Source organism: Rissa tridactyla, chromosome 9 (assembly GCF_028500815.1).
Source record: "Rissa tridactyla isolate bRisTri1 chromosome 9, bRisTri1.patW.cur.20221130, whole genome shotgun sequence".
Classification (NCBI taxonomy): Eukaryota; Metazoa; Chordata; class Aves; order Charadriiformes; family Laridae; genus Rissa; species Rissa tridactyla.
Window position 1 is genome coordinate 4,246,723 of NC_071474.1, and position 22,187 is coordinate 4,268,909.

Here is a 22,187-nt window from a genome sequence, read left to right on the forward strand (position 1 = left end):
AAAAAAAAAAGTCTAACTTATTCTTCTGAAAAACTGCAAAGAATTTAGCTAATTTTGGGTGGAGAAAGGAACATCTTCAAATAAAATTATTCTGCTCTAATTACATTTCTGCCTTGAAGGGCAACTGTGAGAAACAGGCAGCTTAGAATTTCAGCTAAAAAATTAATTCCATCAGAACTGAATGGCATTTGGAGGGAATGCTACGCCTGTGTTTGTGGAGCTGTATGTCAGAGTGAAAAAGCAGTGGCGTGGCAAGGCTAACTAGAAGTCATGAAAACTGCACCCTATGCTCACTCATCTTGTGTAACCTTATTAAGTCAATTAACTGCAGGAGATACTTAACTGGTAGTATTTTTGCACTGCCCTTCCTGACAGAGGAGCCCTAAGTGTCAATTATTAAGGTATCCTTCTATTTTCTCCCAGGCTAAGACAAGAACAGACAAAATCATCATTGTCATTAGACTGAGCCTAACAAACAGACTTTTCCAGCTGAGAGGCAAAAGCGTATCTACAATCCTTTCGTTTTTCCTCACAATTAGTCACATACATAGATATAGGAGGCTGGTGTTCTGACCAGTCCTAGAAGGTACTGTGCACCTCCCACCACCTCTATATGATTAATAGATCTGAGGGCACCTAACAAGCCCTAAACAAACATTTTGAAATTCCAACCTATGATGTCCCCTTTATGTTAGTATCAAGTTGGCTTTAAAGGCCGGAGATAGCTAAATTGTTCTATGAACCGCAGAAATTATGAAGAATTGTTTCCCATGGCATGCTGTCTTGGTTGAATTATCCCACTTAAAAATGGTACAAACTCAACACTGCTGTCTAATCACACTCTTTTTTGCGCAATTGTCTAATAAAACTGAGCTGTAGCCTTTCCCTCATTTGGGAGAGGAGAAGACAAGGCAGGAGAATAAAAGCACCATTTTTTTTCTCTCTGCAACTTCCTGAGAAAAAAGAAAAACCCACAGGTTTTGTGATCTTTGCTACCTCCCAGATAGCCACTGCCAGTCATGAAGGCCTTTGTAAGAAAAGACCAAAGACAAAGGTTGTTCTCACTTTCCTCTGTGAGGCTTTAACACCTTTAAAACCTAAAAATCTACACAGCCAATTCAAAATACAGTCTTGCTTATGATCTGAAAAGAACAGTATCTAGACGGGATGTTCAGATTTCCTTACCTCCTTGATCAGCGAGCCAATGTAGAGCGATGTGAGAGGAGTTTGTTCAGCTGGCTTAATAACCAAAGTGTTTCCACAGCACAGCGCTGGCGCCATCTTCCACACTAGCATTAGCAACGGGAAGTTCCACTGCAAGAACACAAGGCTGGTCAGGTCAACCCAGCACAGTCACCTGCTCCCAACGCAGCATATTCCCCACCTTCACACAGCTCAGGGAGAAAGAAGCAACTGGGAGGACAGCCACAAAGAGAAGTGGCTGCTTACAATACCGCGTTGGCTTAGACTACAGAGTATAACTTTTTTTGATTTCCCCCGAGATCCCAAATATTGCTGGCAGTCCTCAAGCTAATCCTGTAAATTGGACAAACCTCTGCATGATGTGACCTCATCCTTTATAGGAGTTTGATCACACTTTGTATAGTATTTTGGCTGTTCGCAGAAATCGTGTCAAAGGCGGTGTTCTGATACATCATTTTTGTACAACATCCTTATGTGAGAGAATTACAGGGTGCAGCTGCTCATTGAAGAAAAAAAAACCAACTCATTTTTCTGTGTTAGGTATTGGCTCGGTAGTCAGGAGTTATACAATATCATTCAATTCCAGGTTTATAACTAGGAAACTGCAAGGGGTTGTTCAGTCATGAAAATCCAGGGGGGGGTCTTATCCTCCCTTCAAATTGTAAATTGCCCCTTTCCAATTAGTTTTCTTACTTGGAATTAGGAACCAGTCCACATCAGTTTCCTCTGAGCTAATCTCTTTCATGGTCATGTGTATTTGTAGGTCTTGGAGCCTAAGCAAAAAGTGGAAAATCTAGCTCACACTGAATCTCAGAAAGGTCATTTGGCAGCAGAAAGGATTTCTTCATTAAAAATAATTAATGCTGCTTTAGGGATGATGGAAGCAGGCCAACAGTAAGGGGACTTCTTGTCAAGACTCAAGCTAAGGGCCTTTACTATCGACAAAGCCGCCAAATATGTTAGGAATCCACAAATTCACACTTACAAACAAATTAGCAGTGTAGCTTTTAAGAGATGAGTTCTGCTCTAACCCAGCAGCCCTGAGACAAAGCAGAATCTAGTCTAACATGCTATTCTTCAACTTGCCTCTTCCTCTTTCCCAGACCTGTTTCGTTTCAGTGATCTTCTCCATTGGCCTCATCCCATGATTTGCCCATTTGTCTTTTTCTCTTAAGCCTTATTGAAGGCCTGACTTTGCAGCTTGAGCCATTCACACCCACACTACTTTTCTACACTTTGAGAGCATGACATAACTCCATTAGGAGCTTTCTGCTGCAGAATGGATGGTGAAAGTAACAGTAAAAGACTCCAGGGCTGCCTCATAACACCACCTTGGGATAAAGCTCAGTCATATGCTGTGCTTTCTAACAACTTCCCTTGTTAAGAACATTGGTTTAAATATAGTCAAGCCACAGGAAAAAGGGAGGATCGTTAATTGGTCTTGGAAGACATATGCAGAATAGCGACAGAATCTCTTTAATTCAAGTGGGAATATACAAACCCGCAGACTGTTGGTGTTAGAGATCAAACTGGAAAAAAAATTGGAGGGGATTTGCTCTAAGTGAACTGAAGAGAGACGTGGTTTTGTTGACCCCAGTCATCCTTTTTACAAATACACTGTTGAACTCGAGTCAAATTTGGTTCTGTACTTTCTATTGCATTTATTGTTGATGCAGGGTCAACCTGCAATATTAGAAGTCCCACTATTTCCCTTTATAGTGGCCATCCAAAGCATCCTACATGTAGGTTTTTAAAGGGACAGTTTCCAAAAGCATTGCTGAGTGCCAAAGGTGGCACCTTTTAACCAGTGATCAATGTGAGAAACCTGATGTTTGATCTTGAGTCACAAATCCTAGTTGCTCACAAGGAGTCACATTGCTTGTTCAGCCAAAAAAAAGCTGTGCAGAAGTCATCAAGCTAAATATCTGGTTACTAGTACTGACCATCTCCCACTTTGCCTCACCCTGACATTGCTAATTAGACCGTACCATCTTATCACCAGGGGTTTAAGCTCAGTCCTGCTAAAGGAAAAAGCAAAATTTCCCCAGGTATCTTCGGCAACTGGACCAGATCTGGTATTCCCAGGGTCCAGCAAATTCAATACCCCATATGCATTTCTTTCAGTCTCTTATATAACCTTATATCAAAGGTAAAAATCTTCCATGGATTCTTATTGATCCAAGTATCCAGAGAATCTTGGCATACCACCCTTTGCCTCAGGGCCTGTAGGATACCACGTTCAAAGATTTTACAACCAAACAGGAACAAGCTATGTCTCCCATGTAGCTCTAAAGTCTTCCTGGCTGTCTGTTTAAACAGAGTAAGCAACACACACTAAAACTGGAAGTATTCCAAGAACTAGCCACACTGTCCCCCCAGCAGTGAATGAGACCTCAGGGAAAAGAAAACTCTATTCAGTGAGATTTAATGACAGAAAGCTCAGAGAACAGCCAGGGGTTATTAATAACGGATATGATTTAAAACTCAAAAACCATGCATCAGCACTAGGCAGCAAAAAGCTAGCACATGTAATGACAAGATGGTTGTCCCAGCAGTGCGAGAGTCAGAGAGCTCTGTCTGGTGTCTCTGGTGGCTGGTGTCAGCCTTAGAGAGGAACAGAGCATCTGATTAGGAGACCCACCCTTCCATTGCAGAGGACTTTGTGTTGCCAAGAGCAATTGGCATGGGGGTAAAACAAGAAACTACATCAGGCAACTGAGATGGGAGTTTCCTGCAGAACAGCTGTACTTAACTAGGAAGCAAATGGCTGCAGTGTAAGATGGGGAGTGCACATGTACTTCTTCCAGTTCTAAGGGACATGCAGGGCATTATCACTGCCACTTACTGGAGTTATAGCTCCACAGACACCCATCGGTTCATGCCTGGTGAAACAGACAAAATTTTCATCTGCAAGACAAAAGAATAAAGGAAGAAAAAACAGTCAAGATCCTCACTTCTGTAGAAAGAGTGTAAGACAACTGCACACTAGCAGGTTGTGCACAGAACTGAAACCATATTAGACAAAGAACGCTATATTTGTTCATCTTAACTCATGCCTTTGGAACATGCCAGGTTGATGAAGCTCTCTTTGAGAACAGGTCTTGTGTTAGCTCAAAAGCCAAACACTGCTTACGTTAACAGTGGAGCCTTTTAAAATCAGGGGTTCAACTCCTTCTGCAATCTCCCTGCGTTGAGGCTAAGGTGGGGGATAACTCCCTACTACACTGAAGAGCAAGCACAAATTTCATTCAGATTGTGTCTCACTGAAAGAAGCAAAGCACTTTTTTCCCTGAGGGAGAGATTTTTTTAAACGCATTTTGTACAGGAATCATATTCAGTGTAACAGGAATTGCATTTATGGTAAGAAATCACAAAAAGATGAAACTCTGGGAGTAAAGTAATCCCATTCATCTTTAAATACTGCTATTAGTCTTTCAAAGAGAAAGCAAGAAGGATATTTTCCTTACAAATTCATTCTTGCCAAAAACCTAGTTTCATTGAGAAGATCTGAGAGAAAACATGAACATTCCTAATTACAGTTCTTGGAAGTGATCTCAAATCAGGACCAACGAGCAGTGTCCAGGCAAGCAAAGGTTCATGTTATTCTGGATGAGGGTGACAGATCTCAGTTTATATGACTGACATCGCTCCTTTTGCTCACTACGCAGGCTGAACTAGTTCAGCCCTTCAGAACCCTTCCTCTGGTGACTAATTTCTATCTGCAGTGCCTGTCCTTCATACAGCCTCAGTGGTCACCCCCATGCAAGAACAGAATAGGCTGATTTAGACGTGACACCATATTGCTCATCATACCACATCCATTGTCTTGACTTGTTCTCCCCAAAACCATATTTGAACTTACATAGCTGAGCCAAAGTGTTCGCTCTGTCCCTGCCACAACAGTGCAGTGTGGCCGCTCAAGCTCTGCAGCCTAGGAAACACTTTGAAAAACCTCTTTCAAGTGTCAGAAAACTTGTCAGGGCCCCTCCAAGAGCTCAGTCCTTTGGCTCCTGAGAGGAGTCAACATTTCAGACCTTCTCTTTAATAAAAGTTAAGAAAACGCACTACGTGATTTCTCTAAACATCTGTGAGCCAGCACTGTCAGGGATACAGGAACATCAGAGGTGGGAGGCACTGGTGGATTCCACATCAACCCTCTGCCACATCCCTGTGGCATCTAGGACAGCACAGGCCCTGCTGCATCCATACAATTCTCCCTAGAAACCTCTGTACCTCTGTCCTTCCACTCTCTGGCATCTTAATTCGTTTCAGTGATACCTAATGAATAAACTCCCCTATGATGTGTGGGTTTTTCTCTTGAAGAATTACTCTGAATTAAAACCAAAACGGTTTCTCTGCTAAAAAAGCAACAAAAGAGCCCATCCATTATTTTCCAGAGATCTGTCCAGGTATTCATATTGTTCTGCCATTAGTTTAAAACTTGAAACACATCTACTTAAAATCCTTTCTACCCTGAGATACAAAGGAAACACAAGGCTATCTTTGCGGGTTTTCAGAAGCCCGCCTTTCCATGCATCTCCCTCCCAGCAGGCCTCCCTTCCACCCTCTCAAGCCTGATCCCATGCCAGCTCCGAAACTGGGTCTGGAGGAACTTACCCACTGGGATAGTTCTGCCCTGAATTTTATCAGCCCATCCAGCGTAGTATCGGAGTGTTTTTATACAGCCTTCTAGGTCAATGAAATAAGCCTGCAGAAAAGGTTTTCCTGTGTCCATTGTTTCCAGAGTCTGAAAAAAACAAATTGCATTCACTGTCAGACAAGTCAGTGTTTTTTTCTTAAAAAAAGCTTTTAGAGAAATTCTTTCTCCATTTTATTTTGCCTTGTGCTGCAGACACGGGGTTTCCTTCCCCTCCCTTATATTTAAGGAATGAATTTGTTAATACAAATAAGGTAGAAGGGAGACTAGACCCAATAAGCCTGATGCGTACAGAAGTTGCTTTATTTAGGGATTGCAATGAAAGCGCATCTTCTGAAAGCCCTAAGAAGGTGGCTGTGGGTGGAACACAGGGCTGTGGTCTGGGGCACTAGTCAGAAACGATGCGAGTGTCATGACTTCACTGTAACTGACCCCCTGATGCAGATGTTCTGGATTCCAGATGGTGTCACTGAAATCAGTCAGACCCCCTTTCCTTTACTTTGGAAATCTACTTCATAGCCCTAAACCCAACCTCTGAAAAGCCTCTTTTGTCCACAGGATGATAGAAAACACATTTTTTACAGAGTTCTGTTAAAGTAACCTTTGGGCTCAGATCTGTGATGAGACTAAGGCAAGGGAGAAGTTGCACTGATGCTGAACAGCTCTAAATGAAGTCCAGTCTCAGCCTGTGTCCTTCTCGCCGTTCTGGACATTAGCTCAGTGAATGCTTTGTTCTGTGCTCAGGTCATTAAATGGGATGTTGGTGCAAATGGCCAGCACATCCATAAAGGAAGTACTATCCCTTGGTAGATTGAAACATCTTTGTTTACATATGAAGTCATACCCCGTCATCTTCCACAGACATTAGGGTCCAAACAGCACTCGAACAGACATTCCCCTTGGAATGACTAGGATTGTTATCCACTCTGAACGTCTGCTAGAACGACTGATTTTTATAAGTCATTACTTAGCATGCAGCCAAGGCTGCTACGGCGGCTGGCTTTCTGCAGTGAAAAATAACAATGCCAAACAAGCCCTCCCAGATCAGAAGGACAGCAGAAAGCTTGAAGCGAGTGTCCTGGATTATGGAAAAAGGAGGGTCCTCTGAAGTCACATCAAAAAGTGAGCAGAAAATTAACAGGGTGTATTCACACACACTTTTTTTTTTTCTTCCCTTTTATTTCCTGGCCAGAACTGCCTTCAGACCTGGATTTTTTGGTTTTGTCCTGCTGAAACTGAAGGCTGTCATGCAGTTAAGAGACACTGTGTTGGAGAAAGAGACCCAGCTCAAGATAGTCATGCAAGTACAGGCTTCTAAGCACATCCCATGTATGCTAAGTTCTCCTGACCTCAGTGGGACATCACTTCAGGAACTTAAACATATCTACCAGCATTGAATGTCATAAACCCATTTCCCTGAAGATAAGGAGAGCCAAAGTGCAAAAGTGCAGTATCAGACTGGTGAGCTCTCAGGTCCAAGATCTTAGATATGGACTGACAGCAGCTCTGTGCTGCTAGGATCTGTGGGCGCAATTTGGAAAGATGTCCAAGGCCCATAGAGTCTAAAGGCTTCTACCAACTGCAGCATGTTTTAGCTTGGGTCCTACCCAGCCTTGTTCTGCACCAGAAGGGCTCCTTCAGGACAGGATGGGGAATCATTAGCAATAGTTCTTCAGTGCAGAAGTCCAAGTTAACACAGCTTCATGGCTATAAAGAGATTTTTCTTGAGCCAGTACATTCAGTAGGGAAAGAAACAGTTCCCACTTACACACATTTTAAACTTTGGATGACATCCAGCAAGAGAAAGATTTTCTTTCCAGCCCCCCATTTTAGGGGAAGCAATTTGCAAAGAAGTCAAACTAGCCTTGCATTTTTGTAATAAAAAAGGACCAAGTTAGTTATTGTTGTTTGGGGTTTTTTTTTGTTTGTTTCATTTATGTTGTTTGTTTGTCAGTTGATTGGGAGGGGATTTGTTTGGGGATTTTTTGTTTGTTTTTTTTGATAAGTCATGACTCCTGCATGGACTCTTCTGCCCTTCGTGAAGGGAGACAAAAGAAAAACATTAGGTAGATATGGATGCAGCAAAATCAGAGGGCTGCAGCTGAGTTATCAGGCAACTGTTGCTGGTTTATCACTGCTCACAGTACTTACTGCCAGGATGACTCTGTCTCGCTCAAGAAGATCAGCCAGCTTGTGCAGGAGTCGTCCTCTGCTTAGGGCATCCATCTGTCTCCACGGAGACCCCCTCTGGAATGCTGCCTTTGCTGCTTCCACCGCATTATCCACATCAGGCTAGAGTAGCCACATACACAAGAAAACCTTAGGTTACAAGGAAGGAGCTGGACAATGTCACAGAAACCCCATCAGGCTACTTCCTAGTTGATGCTATGATGGCTAAAACCAAGTTGTCTGTCAGAATCACTTTCATTTTACTCCTGGATTTGTACACAAGCCTGCAGTAGGTTTTGGGTTTGGCCTGGGCTTATAAACAACCTTGGGGTCAGAGTACCAATAGGGTAATTTTATGCAACTAGTTTGTTTATACAATAATCCAGAATCCTTTTTCTGCTGACACAGGATGTAAGTGACACTAGGGGAGGATGGGGAAACAAGATCCCAATTCTGTTCCCATTACCGCTTCCCTAAGCGTGACAGGCCATAGGCCTGCATGAATCATTCTCCGCTGAACAAGTGTGGGAAGGAAAGTCTCCCATGAGAGAGATCACAGTTTTATCCAGGGCAACAATCACAGCTCAGATCCCACCGTTCAGTCCCACTGGAACCCATGCCAGTAACAATTATCTCACTAAAAAAAGCTCCCTTAGATCCTAGATCACACTTCCAGAATAATTCTACAAGATGGGAAGGGTTTTGTTGTTCAAGCTATGACAAAGGCATTTCACCTACGCGGAATTAGTGCCACTCTCCCTTCATCTCCCAACTGCTTTACCGTGGTCTGGACCAAATCTAACCCTGTTTACCCAAGTTATCACTCATGCAGGCAGCAAATTCCCCCTCTTCCCACACCACCGCTCCCAGAGAAGCTTCACACATTTGCTCTGGCTGCAGTATACCCTGAACTCCTCCCTTCTTCCCACATACATTGATTAAAAAAGCAAAGCTAAGGGCAACCTTCCGACCCAGTGAAGTCAATGGGAACACTGCCATCAACGTCCATGAGGCCAAGGCTGTACCCCAAGCATACATAAAGCATGCTTCACCCTGGCTTTGGACAGAATAATGTTCTACGTAATGTCTGGCACAGCTCGTGCCTCACTTGAGCTGATGGAGAACTTGCACCCCACCACAATATGTTGCTCAAGGGGGTGGGAAAGGAGGGAGGGTTTCAGGCCTTGATCGTTCCTCATAGCACTTCACCAGTTGCACTCATTTATGTCTTATCTCAAGTCTTGTCTGGATACAATTATGAAGTAAGCCTCTGCACTGATCCAACAAGGTCTGGCGATTCTCCCCTCATGGGGAAAATGTGTGGTGCTCAACCAAGAAAAATGTTACAGGGAGACACGTTGCCTTCTTACAGCAAAAGTTCATTGGAAAATAGCCATCACCCACCAAAATGGCACCTTACGCTAGATTTGGCTCCTTTTCTTTACAAGAGGTTACACAGCTTTAAAATAGTCTGACCTATACTGTTGGGAAAAGAACCCCACCCTTTTGGAAGGAAATGGGGAAACCATTGGAGGAAACTTGTGCTGTTACAAGGTGTTAAGAATGGCTCTGGTCAAGCAAGGGTGCTGGTGAGGCAGAGGTAGCAAACACCTGCCTGCGCACAGTAGTTATGTCCTGCCCGGGGCCCATCACCCGCAGGTAGAATGGACCTTCAGAATGGTTCGCTTCAGTTGAGTTGATCTGTATTCAAACTGGCACATCACCAAAGCCAGAAGGCACCACTGGCCACTGCATGCTTATATATTCCCCATCCTGCCTGCTGGAATGAAGACTCAAGCTGAAAGGCGGCAATATTTTATGTGACAAAGCAGCCAAAGAAACACAAGAAACGTGTCAGGTTTAAACAAGTCTTCCCTTAGCAGCAATTAATTAGCTTCTGTGACCAGGCTGGGAGCACTGATGTGCAGAGCATTGGGTCTGCAGGGGCACGGGCCACAATGCAGCACGCCCTTAGTTCTAAGGGACTTCCCACCACCGTGGCACTCACAGGAACAAGACAGTTGTGTGGAAAGAGGCTTTCAGCGCGTGCCCAGATCTTCCCCATCCTCTAAACATGGGAACACCTGAGCCTTGCTGCAGCTCCTGAAAATACTAGTTATCTTCATTCTTGTCGCTTTTCTCAGACATGCTGGGTGCACATAGCGTCTTGGAGACTACAGTCACTACCACACAAGCAAAAAGGTTTTCCCTAAACACCGTCAGGGGTAGCACCACCAAGTGAGATCTTGTGAGCCTGCACAACCTCAATAGGCCTGAGAGACCAGCAAAAACAAGGAAATTCTTCAGGAAAGCTGAAATGCCATTCTTAATCCCTCCTGTTATGACTAGGCATTAGGGGAGTCTGAATGGCATGTTCATTGCAGGCATGTTGCAATAGGTAGGCACAATGCGTGACAGAGAGACTCATAACTGTCAAGGTGCCAGGGACACACTGTGGTATACAAAACCACAAAGAGGAGGAGGTCTGTGCATCCTGGTGCACAGTTCTGATCTATACAGATTTACTGAGTATTACATAAAGAGCTCCACTAAGAGAATATTAAGATTGCAAAGTCAAGCACTGCAGCATTGGGAAATGCCTGCAAACCTTCATAGCCACCCTGGATGTTTGCATTATGATACAACCCCCAGTTACACAACCACATACCATTTTACCCTGAACAAACTCACACTGTTCTTTGTTCTAAGCTATCTCCTCCACCTCCCTCCTCTACCTCAAGTCCTGCTCATCACTACTCCATTTCTAACCTGCTCCTTTTTCCTCTCTCCTGCCTCAGCAGCAGAGCACAGCGAGACCATCACTCCACTGGCTCTGTGAGTAGCGAAAATACCTGCAAATAAACCTTGCTCTCCTGCAGGCTCAGCATGCCTAATACTGTTTCGGTTTGGCCAGTAAGGATATGCCAGGGACGGAGCACACCCAGGAGAGGCAGTCTTTCTTCAATTCAATTACTAACTTCTTTGAAAAGCCTCCACTGCGCACATTTTTGGAAAGGCACTTTTGTGACATAGGGCATGAGCATGCCACAGTTTCTCACTTCAAAGAGGCTCCCTGACCTGCTCCCCTGCAAACAGTCTACACATTGCATTGCTCTAACATTTGAGCCCAAGTTCAAAACAGCTACAAACAGCACCTTAACAGCCTGAAGTGTCCGAAACCATTATCAAGGGCATTGCAAGTCTGCTGTGGGGAATAACAGTCCTGCAGCCTCTTACCTCAGCCTACCACTGCAATCTGAGGGGGGCATGATGACTGTGAACAAAACCCTCTTAGAACCCTTCAAAGAGACACATGGGAGAGTGAACTGCTTAGAAATGACCATGACGGACACTCCACAGCATCCAGTCTGCTCGAGAGTCCCAGCTGTGGGCCTGCTGCCTAGTCTGTGGAAGCCAACTGAGCTGGGCACTTCTTTGAGGAAGGAGCATCTTTCCTCCTGCTCTTGATAAATGTTAGCAAGCTGCTAGAAGAAAAAAGCCCATCTTCAAGTGTTATCAACAGCACCAGAGAAATGACAATGCTGCAAGTATTTTTGCCTTCACACGGTAACACCAAGACAGGGTGGAAATTCTGGGGCTGCACTATTCACTGGGAGCAGAGGTCTAATGAAGGAAGTTATTCCTTCTCCATTATCAGCCTGTCAAACACTTGGACACTAAGCCATTATTTTGGCTGCAAAAAGCCTCCAAGCATCCAGTGGAAGCATTTGCCATTTTACTTTCAGTGCTTCTTTTTCCATACAAGACTTTCCTTTATCCCCCAACTATCCCATCAAGGGCAATTCTGTCTTAAATTCTGCAACTAAAGAACAAACAACAAAATCTTTGCTCCTAGCCTCATAAAGCATTGACCAAGTTTCAGCACCAGACTAAGTTGGTCATCGCTGAGATATCAGCTGCCAAATTCCCACCCCTCACGGGTAGCCTAAGCAAAATACACTCTACATGGCCAGGGAGGGACAGGTTTCTGTTCAGAGCTAGGGAAGTGGAGTCCTGCTCCCAGTCTGCTGTGAAGCAGAGCCAACCCTGGCACAGCACAGTGAGAGTCAGTACCAGGAACTGACACCCCTGCAATGGTACTTGACCAGCACAACCAAGCATAGTGGCACATGGGGACAAGGCACTGGAAAGCACTGCCAAACACAAACTTGCCACTTTCTGTAGTAATTCCAACAGACTGGAGTTACAGACCTAGGAGGGGATGTTCAACCAGGGCACAGGAACCCTCAGGGGACTCAGTTTGCCAGAGGACAGTGGCACATTGTCAAGTGTCACCAGCAGCCAAACAGCTAGCTTGGGATGCTTCTCACCCATGACTCTGCTTTCTATCTAATCCAAAACCATGTCTAACCCCACTCAGTCCCTTGCAAAAACCTACTTAGAGCAAAAAATATATATTTTTAAGCATGATGTAAAGGGGTGAAAGAGGTGGCTTTCAGCACTCAAGGTGCAGCTAACTTATATTCTTGCCTGCAATTATTCTATGCACCGAGGAGTCAGACACCTATGCTGAGTATCCACGGGCAGAGGACTCCACTGGCTGGCCCCAAGAAATGGTTTACAGTAACTCTCCTGCAAGCCAGAAGCTGAAATTTATCCTTGAATTCAGGTAGGGACAAGTCTCAAGGAGGCAAGCTGCAAAATTGGCCTTTTAGTTCTGCATAACAATTTTCTTTAACCAAATCATTAAGAAGCAGGCTTGAAATACTCATGTAATGCTCTGTAACTGCTCGAGGAGACACTTAGCTCAGGAAACAATAACAACGTCATGGTTTCTGCCTACCAAAATTAAGTTGCATCAGAGTTAGCTTCAACTCCACTGTTTACATACATGCCACTGCAATTAAACACAGTTGTGTCTCCTACGAAGTTAGTATAAAGAAACTACATATAGTGTTTGGTTCTACCTCAATCTGTAATTGCCCCATGGATGCACAGATCTCCCATGGGAATAGGTCTCAGATGTTGCTTTAGTGCCATGCAAAAAGAAGGCTTCCTTACATACTATTTGCATGCAGGCTGGAGGCTTGTATTGCCAAGCGAGTTTGCTCCCACCACTGGAAGGGTCAGGCTCTATACTCTACACAGTAAAATATCAGAAAACACATTGTCCCTGCTTAACCAGTATCACATCTACTAGGAAAGGATCCCCAAGGCAGCTACCTGGCTAGAAAACAGGCATTGGGCCCCACAAATGTTCGGCAAGCTTAGATACCAAGAAAAAGGCAGAAATGCCCACACTGCCTGCCACCTACTGCCCACAGCAATGAGCAGCCAAAGCCCTGGTACAGCAGAGGAGCTGCGAATCACCTTCCCATGACACACTGCAAAAAGCCAGCTCCTGGAGTAGCTCTTTCCCCGTAGATCAGGCCAGTTGACCCATACATGATGAGCTGTTTTGGGCAAGACATGTCACATCTCATTGTTCCTCACCTCAGATTGTTACCGAACCCAAGCAGTTATGTCCCAAGCTAATCTACAGCACACCAGGGTGAGGGACTATTAAAGTTCTTGAGACGTTGATTTAATTTTAACTGAGTGTTGCCACATTTGTGCAGGAAGCCAGAACCTATGATACCAGCTGGAAAAGGAGCACCACAGCTCTAGCAGAAAGTGGGCAGTGTTTGCATGACCGAGCTTAAATTCCCCGAAGCACTCAGTTATTTGTTGATTGTGTGTTAAAAGTGTTTCAGTTCAGTGTCTCCAACAGGATGCCACGAAGCTTGTATATAAACTACTCCTAGCACAAGGCCCAAGTTTTGTCAGGGATGGGCATACACCATCATTGCCATTTCCTCAGAAAGGCGGCTTCTTTCCAGTCTATAACATAAGAACAATGCTGAATCTCATCCCTCTGACAGTGTTCGGCAGGCAGTTCCTACCAGGAAAAGTGACTCTGCTGAGTTGGACAGGGCTGATACAACCCACCCCCTGTAATTCTTGAGCGGCACATCTAGTGTCCCAGACCTCCAGCTCACAGTCTGGCCGGATGTAAATTGTCATTAAAAGCCATCTTTTCCTGTGCTTCCCTATGAAAGGAAGTCCCTTGGAAACTGTCTTTTGCACTGCCTTTCCCACAACACTTACCTTGTCTCCTTCCTCAATGTCACAAATTTTCTCCAGCGTTGATGGGTTATAGGTGGGGAACTTCTTTCCACTTGTAGACTCATGCCATTCATTGTTAATAAATATCTGAAGAGATAGGAAGGGGAGTGGGATGGGGAGGAGAAAGAAAAAAAAAAAACAAAAAACAACTGACATAGACAATGCAAAAAAAAAAAAAAAAAAAGAGGAAAGAGTACTCCTCAAAGGTCCTGAGCGTCTTCAGTTTCCATTGATGGCAGAGTCAAGCGTGTTCAGTCTCTTCCCAGGGAGACTGTTCACGATACAGACAGCATTTATCCAAACTAGAACCTGAGCCAGAGAAAGAATGAAACAGCCTTCGTGCACCCAGTTAGTTTTGAGCAAGAGAAAGACAGAGGATGGGGCCCACACAGTATAACACCATAATCTGGCAATGAGAAACAGACAGTTTTTGAAATACATCTCCATGGCAACAGCAAGCAGACACCAAGAGAAACTCGTATGGTTTAGGCAAAAGGAGCCCCTTGTTACATGCTACAAATGAAATGTCAGCACACAATATAACTTGGTTGTTTGTATCCTGCCCTGGGCTACTTCCACAACTTGCCCCCCCACCCCCAAGCACTGACCAGAGACGGGTAAGTACTAGCTCAGTTCTACCCTACCATGCCTTGTCACAGGCTAGATCAAGCCTCCCACGTCACTTGGAGTAGTCTGTGACAAGATTTAAGTGTTTCAAAATATTGTATTTCCAGAGCAAGAACAAACAGTCCCAATGTTGCGTAACTGAAAATGCATCAAATACTAGAGTGTTGTTACTCACTGTAAACAGAACATGAATACCTATATACAATTAATTGATTCAACATGCATCTTATCCACACTGAGATCTAACTTGGCAGTGTTAGATTTTGTAAATATACTTTAAGTAAGATTAGATGAAGTAATCTTTATTAGTAGCCTGTTAGCGGCTGTAAGCTAGTACTTTTACTTGGAAGTCATCCACATTTGCAATCTTGTTTATGAGTCTCTACACACCACCAGGAGATTAATGTTGCATCCCTTACATCGGAATTCCCACTGCTTTGGGTCACAGTTTTCTTTCCTTGGGCAGCTTTTTTTTCCTGAAAGGAGTTTCTCCTTACTATTTCTGCAGAAAAGCATCTGAGATGTGACTGGCGCAGAAGCTGCACTTTCAGACCCACCTGTTTCAGATAGGCTGAGAAAGAATTTTGCCAAAAATGTTGCCAAGTGAAGTCACAAGAAAAGATACAATGTTAGAAATATTAACCAGGTTGACACTAATGCTCCCAGACTACCTCTAGTGCTGCTTTTTAACATTTACACATTTTAACTTCAGTTTTCCTTTGTTTCACTAACGAAGAAAGTCACATTATAATGTGGGAGATATGACAAGAACTGTAAGACTACAGCAACAGGTATATGCTCACAAACTAAAGATAGGGGAAGGATACCGTTTTCCCTCCGCATTCAACATTAATTTTATGTGAAAGGAATGGGATGGGAAAGCAATGTTCCTATAAGTAGTAGTAAAACATGAGAGTGACAGAGTCAGGCTGTTTTAAATATAATGTATATGCTGGCATCATTCTGTGAATCACACCACATAGCCCGAGTCTTTGGTGCCAGGAGTTGGAATCAGAGTACTGTATCAGCCGTTCATGCTTCATACCCAGGATTTGATACACGGAATATTGGACAGATCACTTCCATCACACACCCATGACAAGCATTAAGCTGCTCAATAAGCAAGATCTTTGTTGAAAATTTTTCCTCTCCCCTAGCCCCATAACTGGTAGAACCGAAAATAAGAGTCTCCACTAAGCAGAGGAAAGCATGCCGTCAGCTGTAAACATCTGGTGAAACTCAGAGCTTTTAGAAAACCCCTTGCAGTTTTATGAAAACTGACTGCTGCTCATTATTTTCTCAGATGCATCAGGAGCATCAGATCAAATGTCACATTCACACTTTTAATTAACAGTGGTTTCCACTTTTAAGAGACTACCTTGGTACCTTTAGTGCACGGAGTCCCCGGCAAAACTCTGGAGAATAAAAATCGTGTGTTTTAAAATACACATGGCTGCAGGATCAGATCCCTAAGGAGTATTTAAAAGTGTTCACAACAGTAAAAATAACAAAAACCAGAACGTTTGGATGTTTAAGAAGAACTCTAATGGCCGTGTCCATTTTGGACACAGGAAAGAGCTGTTTGTGCAGCATTACGCCATTCTGCAATCAGCAGCTGCAGATCCAATTTGCTGCTAAATGACAAGTTTATCTTACAAGGAAAAAGTAGATACATTTGGGGTGTTAAAAATTAGTCTAGTCCAGTGATTACCTCTAATTACTAATCTGTTTCAGTACTTTGGATGTATAATAGAAATCAACACCTCACTGGATAAGATATCGCTGTTTACTCTTTCTCACTGCAAGAGAACGAACTTCGAGTTTTGATTTTTTTTTTAATAATACTTAACACAGAAATGTAACAGTAATTAATACGCACATTCAGCCCCTCCAGGTCTTTTATTCCAGCCACATAGTTCAGATTATGGCAGTCAAGGCTGCCTAGCAGCATAACCAGCCGGGATATTTTCCCCACTGCGCAAGACAGCAGGTCAGGCTGTTGCGGAACAAAAAGTGAGGCAGCTATCACAGAGCTAAGGCTGCATTCGGGAGCAGGGATTTCTGCAGTGGTGCTCAGCTCCGCACCAGCACCAGCCTCACCTCTGAGGGACAGAGCTACCAAGCTCAGGAGCCTTTGGTTAAGTCCGTCAGGAGCGACTGTTTAAAGGGAAGCTCGATGGAGGGCAGAGGGGTGTGGGTTTGTGCGGGCTTGCTGCCTGACCCCTCATCCCGCAGGGAGGCCATGGAGGAGCTCTGTTGGGACAGGGAGCCACCAAACAAGATGTGGGTGAACACCACCCCTCTTTGGGAGCTGCAGGGCGGCCCCAGTCCCATCACAGAGCCCTTTCACAAGGCCCAGTCCTCCAGAATGCTGGCCCTGCATTCACCAGGACCCAAACCCACCCCGGCACTGAACCCCCTCCCCGCAGGGCCCTGTCCCACACAGGGGAGCATCGCGCCAGGTCAAGGACAGCTGAGCACAGCAGGCAAGGGGCTTCCTCACAGCTAAACCCCTTCTCGCCTCTGCCGAGGCTCACCCCATCCAAATCCAATTTCGTTGAGCGCCAGTGTGATACAAACAGCATTTACTGAGCAGGTTTGTGAGCGCTGCTCGGGGCACTTGGGAAGATGGCCGTCAGGGTGCCCGGGAGGGGACAGGCCAGCGTGGCACCACAGCCTACACACGGCAGGCCTGCCGCTGATCGGCACCAGGGCCTGCCCACGGCCCATGGATGCATCACAATTTTGGTGGTTGTTGTTTGTTTTGGTTTTTTTTCCTAAAAAAAAACCAAAAAAGAGTTGGCTTCTTGGGCTTCAGGGTTTGGGGCAACAGCAGGTTCCCTAGAAACGCCACAGCCATCTGCTTGCTCCAGTCGCTCAACCACATTTACACCCCCCATAAACCTACTGCCTAGGGCATGAGGAGGAATAAAAAAAAAAACAAACAACAAAAACGACAGTGAGGGGAAAAAAATTATATTAACAAAAAAAACACTTCACCACCAGCCTGACTCCACCAAGCACCGGTGACACCACAGCATAAGCCCACCACCCACCTCCCTTTGCCAGCTCACCTTGGTGTATTTCACCTCCAGGCTGCGCAGGGGCCGCGGCAACGGCGGCACCTTCTTGTCAGGCTGCCCGTTCTCCACGGCGCCGTTGAGGGCGGCCATGGCCGCGCCGTCGAACCCGCGCCACCCTCTGCCGCTGTCAGCCCGCCGCGCCGCCTTAAGAGCGCCGCGCGCCGGACGCCGCCGCCCGCCCCCATTGGCCGGCGCCCCGCCCCGCCCCGCCTCGCCCCCCGCCCCGTCACCGCCCGCTCCCCGCCCCGTCGCGCGGCCGCGGCCCTCAGGTAACGGGCGGCGCCGCCCCGCCGAGGCACCGCGGCGGCCGGAGGGACGGGGGGCGCCAGCGGGCCGCCACCGCCGCCCCCGCTCCCCGCGGGCATCCCGCAGGGTCCCCTCAGGGCTCTACTCGAGGTTCTCCTCATGGCTCCCCACAGGGCTCTCCTCAGGAATCTCCTCAGGGCTCCCCACACGACTGCACACAGGACTCCCCTCAGGGCTCCCCATAGATCTCCCCTCAAGACTCCCCTCAGGGCTCCCCACAGCACTCCCCTCAGGACTCCCCCTCAGGGCCCTCGTTGGGGGAAGGCCCGCCGGGCCACAGACCCCTCATCTCAGAGGTGGCCATCAATCAGTGCCTCACCCCCAGCGGTGAAGGAAGGGGCCCTGTTCCCACCATCAAGGGAGAAGAGCCTGGCTTCTTCCAGGCTGGGCATGGGAGGACGTGCCCTCCGCTGTCTTCTGTCTCTGTGTCCCACCAAAACTTACCCAGAAGCCAGACACAAGTGGATGCTTGCAGAGGTCCCCACTCTCCCCAGGCATGCTGTCGGGAAGCGGACTGTCTGGAAGGCTCTCCCCTCACTTGTCATGTTACACCCTCCAGCTACAAGGACCCGATTCCTGGTGCCCTGTCTTCCATACCCCATCCTTCACTCGGTGCCTTTGCAGAGCTTTCCAGAGTTGGTCAAGAAGAGAAGGAAGAAGCATTACATCAAATGTCTGATGTGTGGCTGACAGCAGGTCCTCCACATCCTGGGTGCATACATGAGTCTGGGACCAGTTTGACCATCCCAGTTTGACTATCCCGGTTGAAGGACTTCAGCATACCAGGTCCAGGCCCTTCAGCTGAGACTTCCTACAATGATAACCAATACCCTTGTGTCCCACACAGTCAACCTCCAGCATGGTATTCATAGTAGTGTACTCCGGACATCAAGAGAGATGCTGTCTTTCCAGAAGTCCTAAAGTATATGGAACTTGTCTAAAGTGACAGATCTAGGCTCTGCGCCTGAACAAGTTCATTATGTATTGCTTAACTTCATTCTGAATAAAATATGTGTAAGTCTTCGCAGGCTGGGGGCCAGGACACTAGGAGCACCCTTACACCCACACACACATGGAAGATAATACAACATATTTTCCATATAACAAGTGGCAAGATGCCAGAAGTTATCTTACAAAATGTTTCACAGAATCTGTAATCCCCAGCAATAGTCAGCACTTTGCTGTTAGAATGCTTAAAAATACTCCGCACTTCCAAAGGCAGATAGCCTGTGATATCATAGCGGCATAAGAGTTAGTGCTGATTCAGAAGGGAAAGTACCGCCGATGAATCAAACCCAACTTCCTGCAGCTTGCAGGATATTCTTGGAGGTCCTCTGCCCAGGTGAAAACCTATCTGATGGTGCTTGGTTCCTGAGAACTGCCAATAACACAAAGGAAGATATTTTTTTTTACCCCTACAGCCTACATACCCCTACAATCTACAATCTACATTACCAGACTAATCAGTGAACCAACTTCTGTTGACCTGTCAATTCTGAAGGACTTGTCCTGCCTCACAGTAGCAAGATGAAATTTTCTCTTCATATGGGAAGGTGTTTCAGTTATAAATAAGTTGTGGGGATATCCTTGTATGCAATGGCAGAATCCAATGAGCATTCGCAGAAAAAAAAAGGGATACATTACAACACCAGAAACGTTTATTTCTAAGCTGTCCATTTTTAACTGTCCAGTTGCTATTTCCCACAAAAGCATCAAAGCTAGAAGAATATCTCAACCAAATCCCCACACAATCCTTTTCCCAATAAAGAGGAGTTTGGATCCAAGTTATCCTTAGAAGTCATCAACGAAATGATAAGGTGACTGATAGGATGCACAAATTAAAGTCTGAGGTGGAAGACATTTCTGTCAATTCTTTCTGGAAAAGACATGGCCACTGATCCATTTTAGGGCCAGTGGCATGGTTTGGCAACAGAACTTTTTTGAACCTCTGATAATTTGCCATTTCTGTTTTTACCATAATGTATCACAACACTACAGGCAATAAATTGAGGAAGAAATTGTTACAGAGGTGGCACAATGCCAATAGAATTTATCTATTTCTGTCTGTATTTTGCGCACGTGCCCACATGAAATGCTCAGCTGAAGCAGAAAGTACTCTTGTAACTAGAGGACAAAATATCTGGATGAGAAGAAAGATGAACAAGAAGTTCCAGGATAAGCAGTGTCTAAAGAGTCTTATCTCTCATGAGGAAAATTTTTTTACAAGACATTCCTGGGAAAATTATTTGAGGCATTGTTGCTTCTTTGAGTTAATGTTGGTGCAGTATGAGATGTATCTAAGGCAAAAGATCCACACGCAGGGCTTGGGGATGTGCGAGACTTCAAAGGCTGTATGAAGTGAATGAATTGTGAGTCAGTGACATATGAATGAGCTGAAATAATAAACTTTAACCAATATATATAGCTGTATGCAATATTTCCCTTAGTAACGTCACAAGAAGAGCAACAAAATGTTCCCCCATCAAAGAGTTTTGCAGACACTGACTGGTCCCTTGTTGGGCAAACTCAGTCTTACCACAATCCGGAACAACTCCACCAGCCTCAGGAGATGTGTCCTCTCTGGCCGGTGCTTCTAGCAGATCCACAGAGATGGAAACACATGCTCCTCCAGACTGCTGAATGGTGGGCTCAGGGGGAGATGCCCTAAAAGTAACAGCAGAGCCCCGATCAGAACAAGTGTGAAATGTTCTATATTCATTCCCATGCTCCAGGAGGTCCTTGCCACTGTTAGGATAGAAGCACTGAAAAAATGGGGTTTACCTAAGTTTGTAACAGTTGATAAATGTGTCAGAAACAGACGCAAGAGGAAAAGCATCTGTTAATGAAAGGTCACATTACTATTGAGTCACCCTGTTATGTTCTACTGTTGCAGCAGTGTTTTTGCAGAGATCTCTGCAATATGTGTCCTTAACCGGCTGCACTGCCTTGCGATAGCTGTGAATTCCCTGGTGCTGTGCTTCTCTGCAGAGCCCCGTCTCACAGGAAGCTTCTAGACTGTGAGTACACCAGCTCTTCTCTGCCAGCCAGCACAAAGATTGCCTTTCCTCTGTTGAGGCAGATGTACACTCTTAAATCTGCCACCATGAAGTAGACCCGACCATGCTTTTCTGTGCCAGTCTGTCCGTCTGTGCCAAGAGCAGTCGCAGGACATGTTCATGCTATGATGTAGCTGTATCCCTATCTGCTATGGATGCCAAGGGTATCTGCAGAAATTAAGTTCTCAGACTTCCCCACCTCATTTAGCCATAATAAAGGGAATACTGCTGGTGGTAACTCCTCCTCTAAATACACTCTGCTCCTGTATACGTGTCTTATGTCTTGGCTCCACACCAGGAGTGCAGGGGGATTGTATCCAGAGGACCAGTCAAGACATCTCCAGATCACCTGAGAGGTTGATGGTGCTAGACAGCTTTGGTGTCCTGCCGCATGGATGAAGACAGATTTGGCAGATATTCACCTACAGGACCATGGTTCGCACCATGTCAGCAGTGGTGTAGCCATTGAGAGCTGCTATACAGGTTGATCAGTTGATATTTCAATGATATTTTGCATCTAGACCTTGAAGCTGACCAGAAGTCCCGTAGCTGTGTAGAGCAGTTAACATGGCACAGAGCCAAAGCTTATTCTGCTTATTTTACATATACCCCAAAGCACATACACACACAAACATAAATACACGTGTGAAACAATATACTCTAAAAGGCTACTGAGGCTGTACACTCCAGCATTCAACAGCTAGGAGCGATCAGAATTTGTCTGGTTTTGTGCATCTTGATGAACTGTAATTGAGTTATCCATGCCCTTTCCCTACTGGCATCCCCCTCACTCCGCATTGGCGATAGTTGCTGCTCCTGAGAGCAGCTCCCCTCCTGATTTATTCTCCTCTTGTTTAATATGCAGCGACGGGGCTTTTTACTGCCCGTTATTCAAATTGTGCTTGGAGCACAAAATTATTCACTTCCGTATGGTTTTTCCATGGTGCTCATGACAGCAGT

General features: G+C 45.5%; 1 protein-coding gene across 1 annotated transcript in view; it reads right to left on the bottom strand.

The window, feature by feature from the left end:
- Positions 1–17,981, bottom strand: part of ALDH1A3 (aldehyde dehydrogenase 1 family member A3) — a 37,297-nt gene extending 19,316 nt beyond the window's left edge. The window contains exons 1-6 of the mRNA XM_054215022.1: positions 17,857–17,981; positions 14,138–14,242; positions 8,012–8,152; positions 5,821–5,950; positions 4,049–4,110; positions 1,186–1,314 (exon numbers count right to left, since the gene is read on the bottom strand). Coding sequence (XP_054070997.1) covers positions 1,186–1,314; positions 4,049–4,110; positions 5,821–5,950; positions 8,012–8,152; positions 14,138–14,242; positions 17,857–17,955 — 666 coding nt within the window. The 5' untranslated portion in view covers positions 17,956–17,981. The remainder of the gene's footprint in view (positions 1–1,185; positions 1,315–4,048; positions 4,111–5,820; positions 5,951–8,011; positions 8,153–14,137; positions 14,243–17,856) is intronic.
- Positions 17,982–22,187: the final 4,206 nt, after the last annotated feature.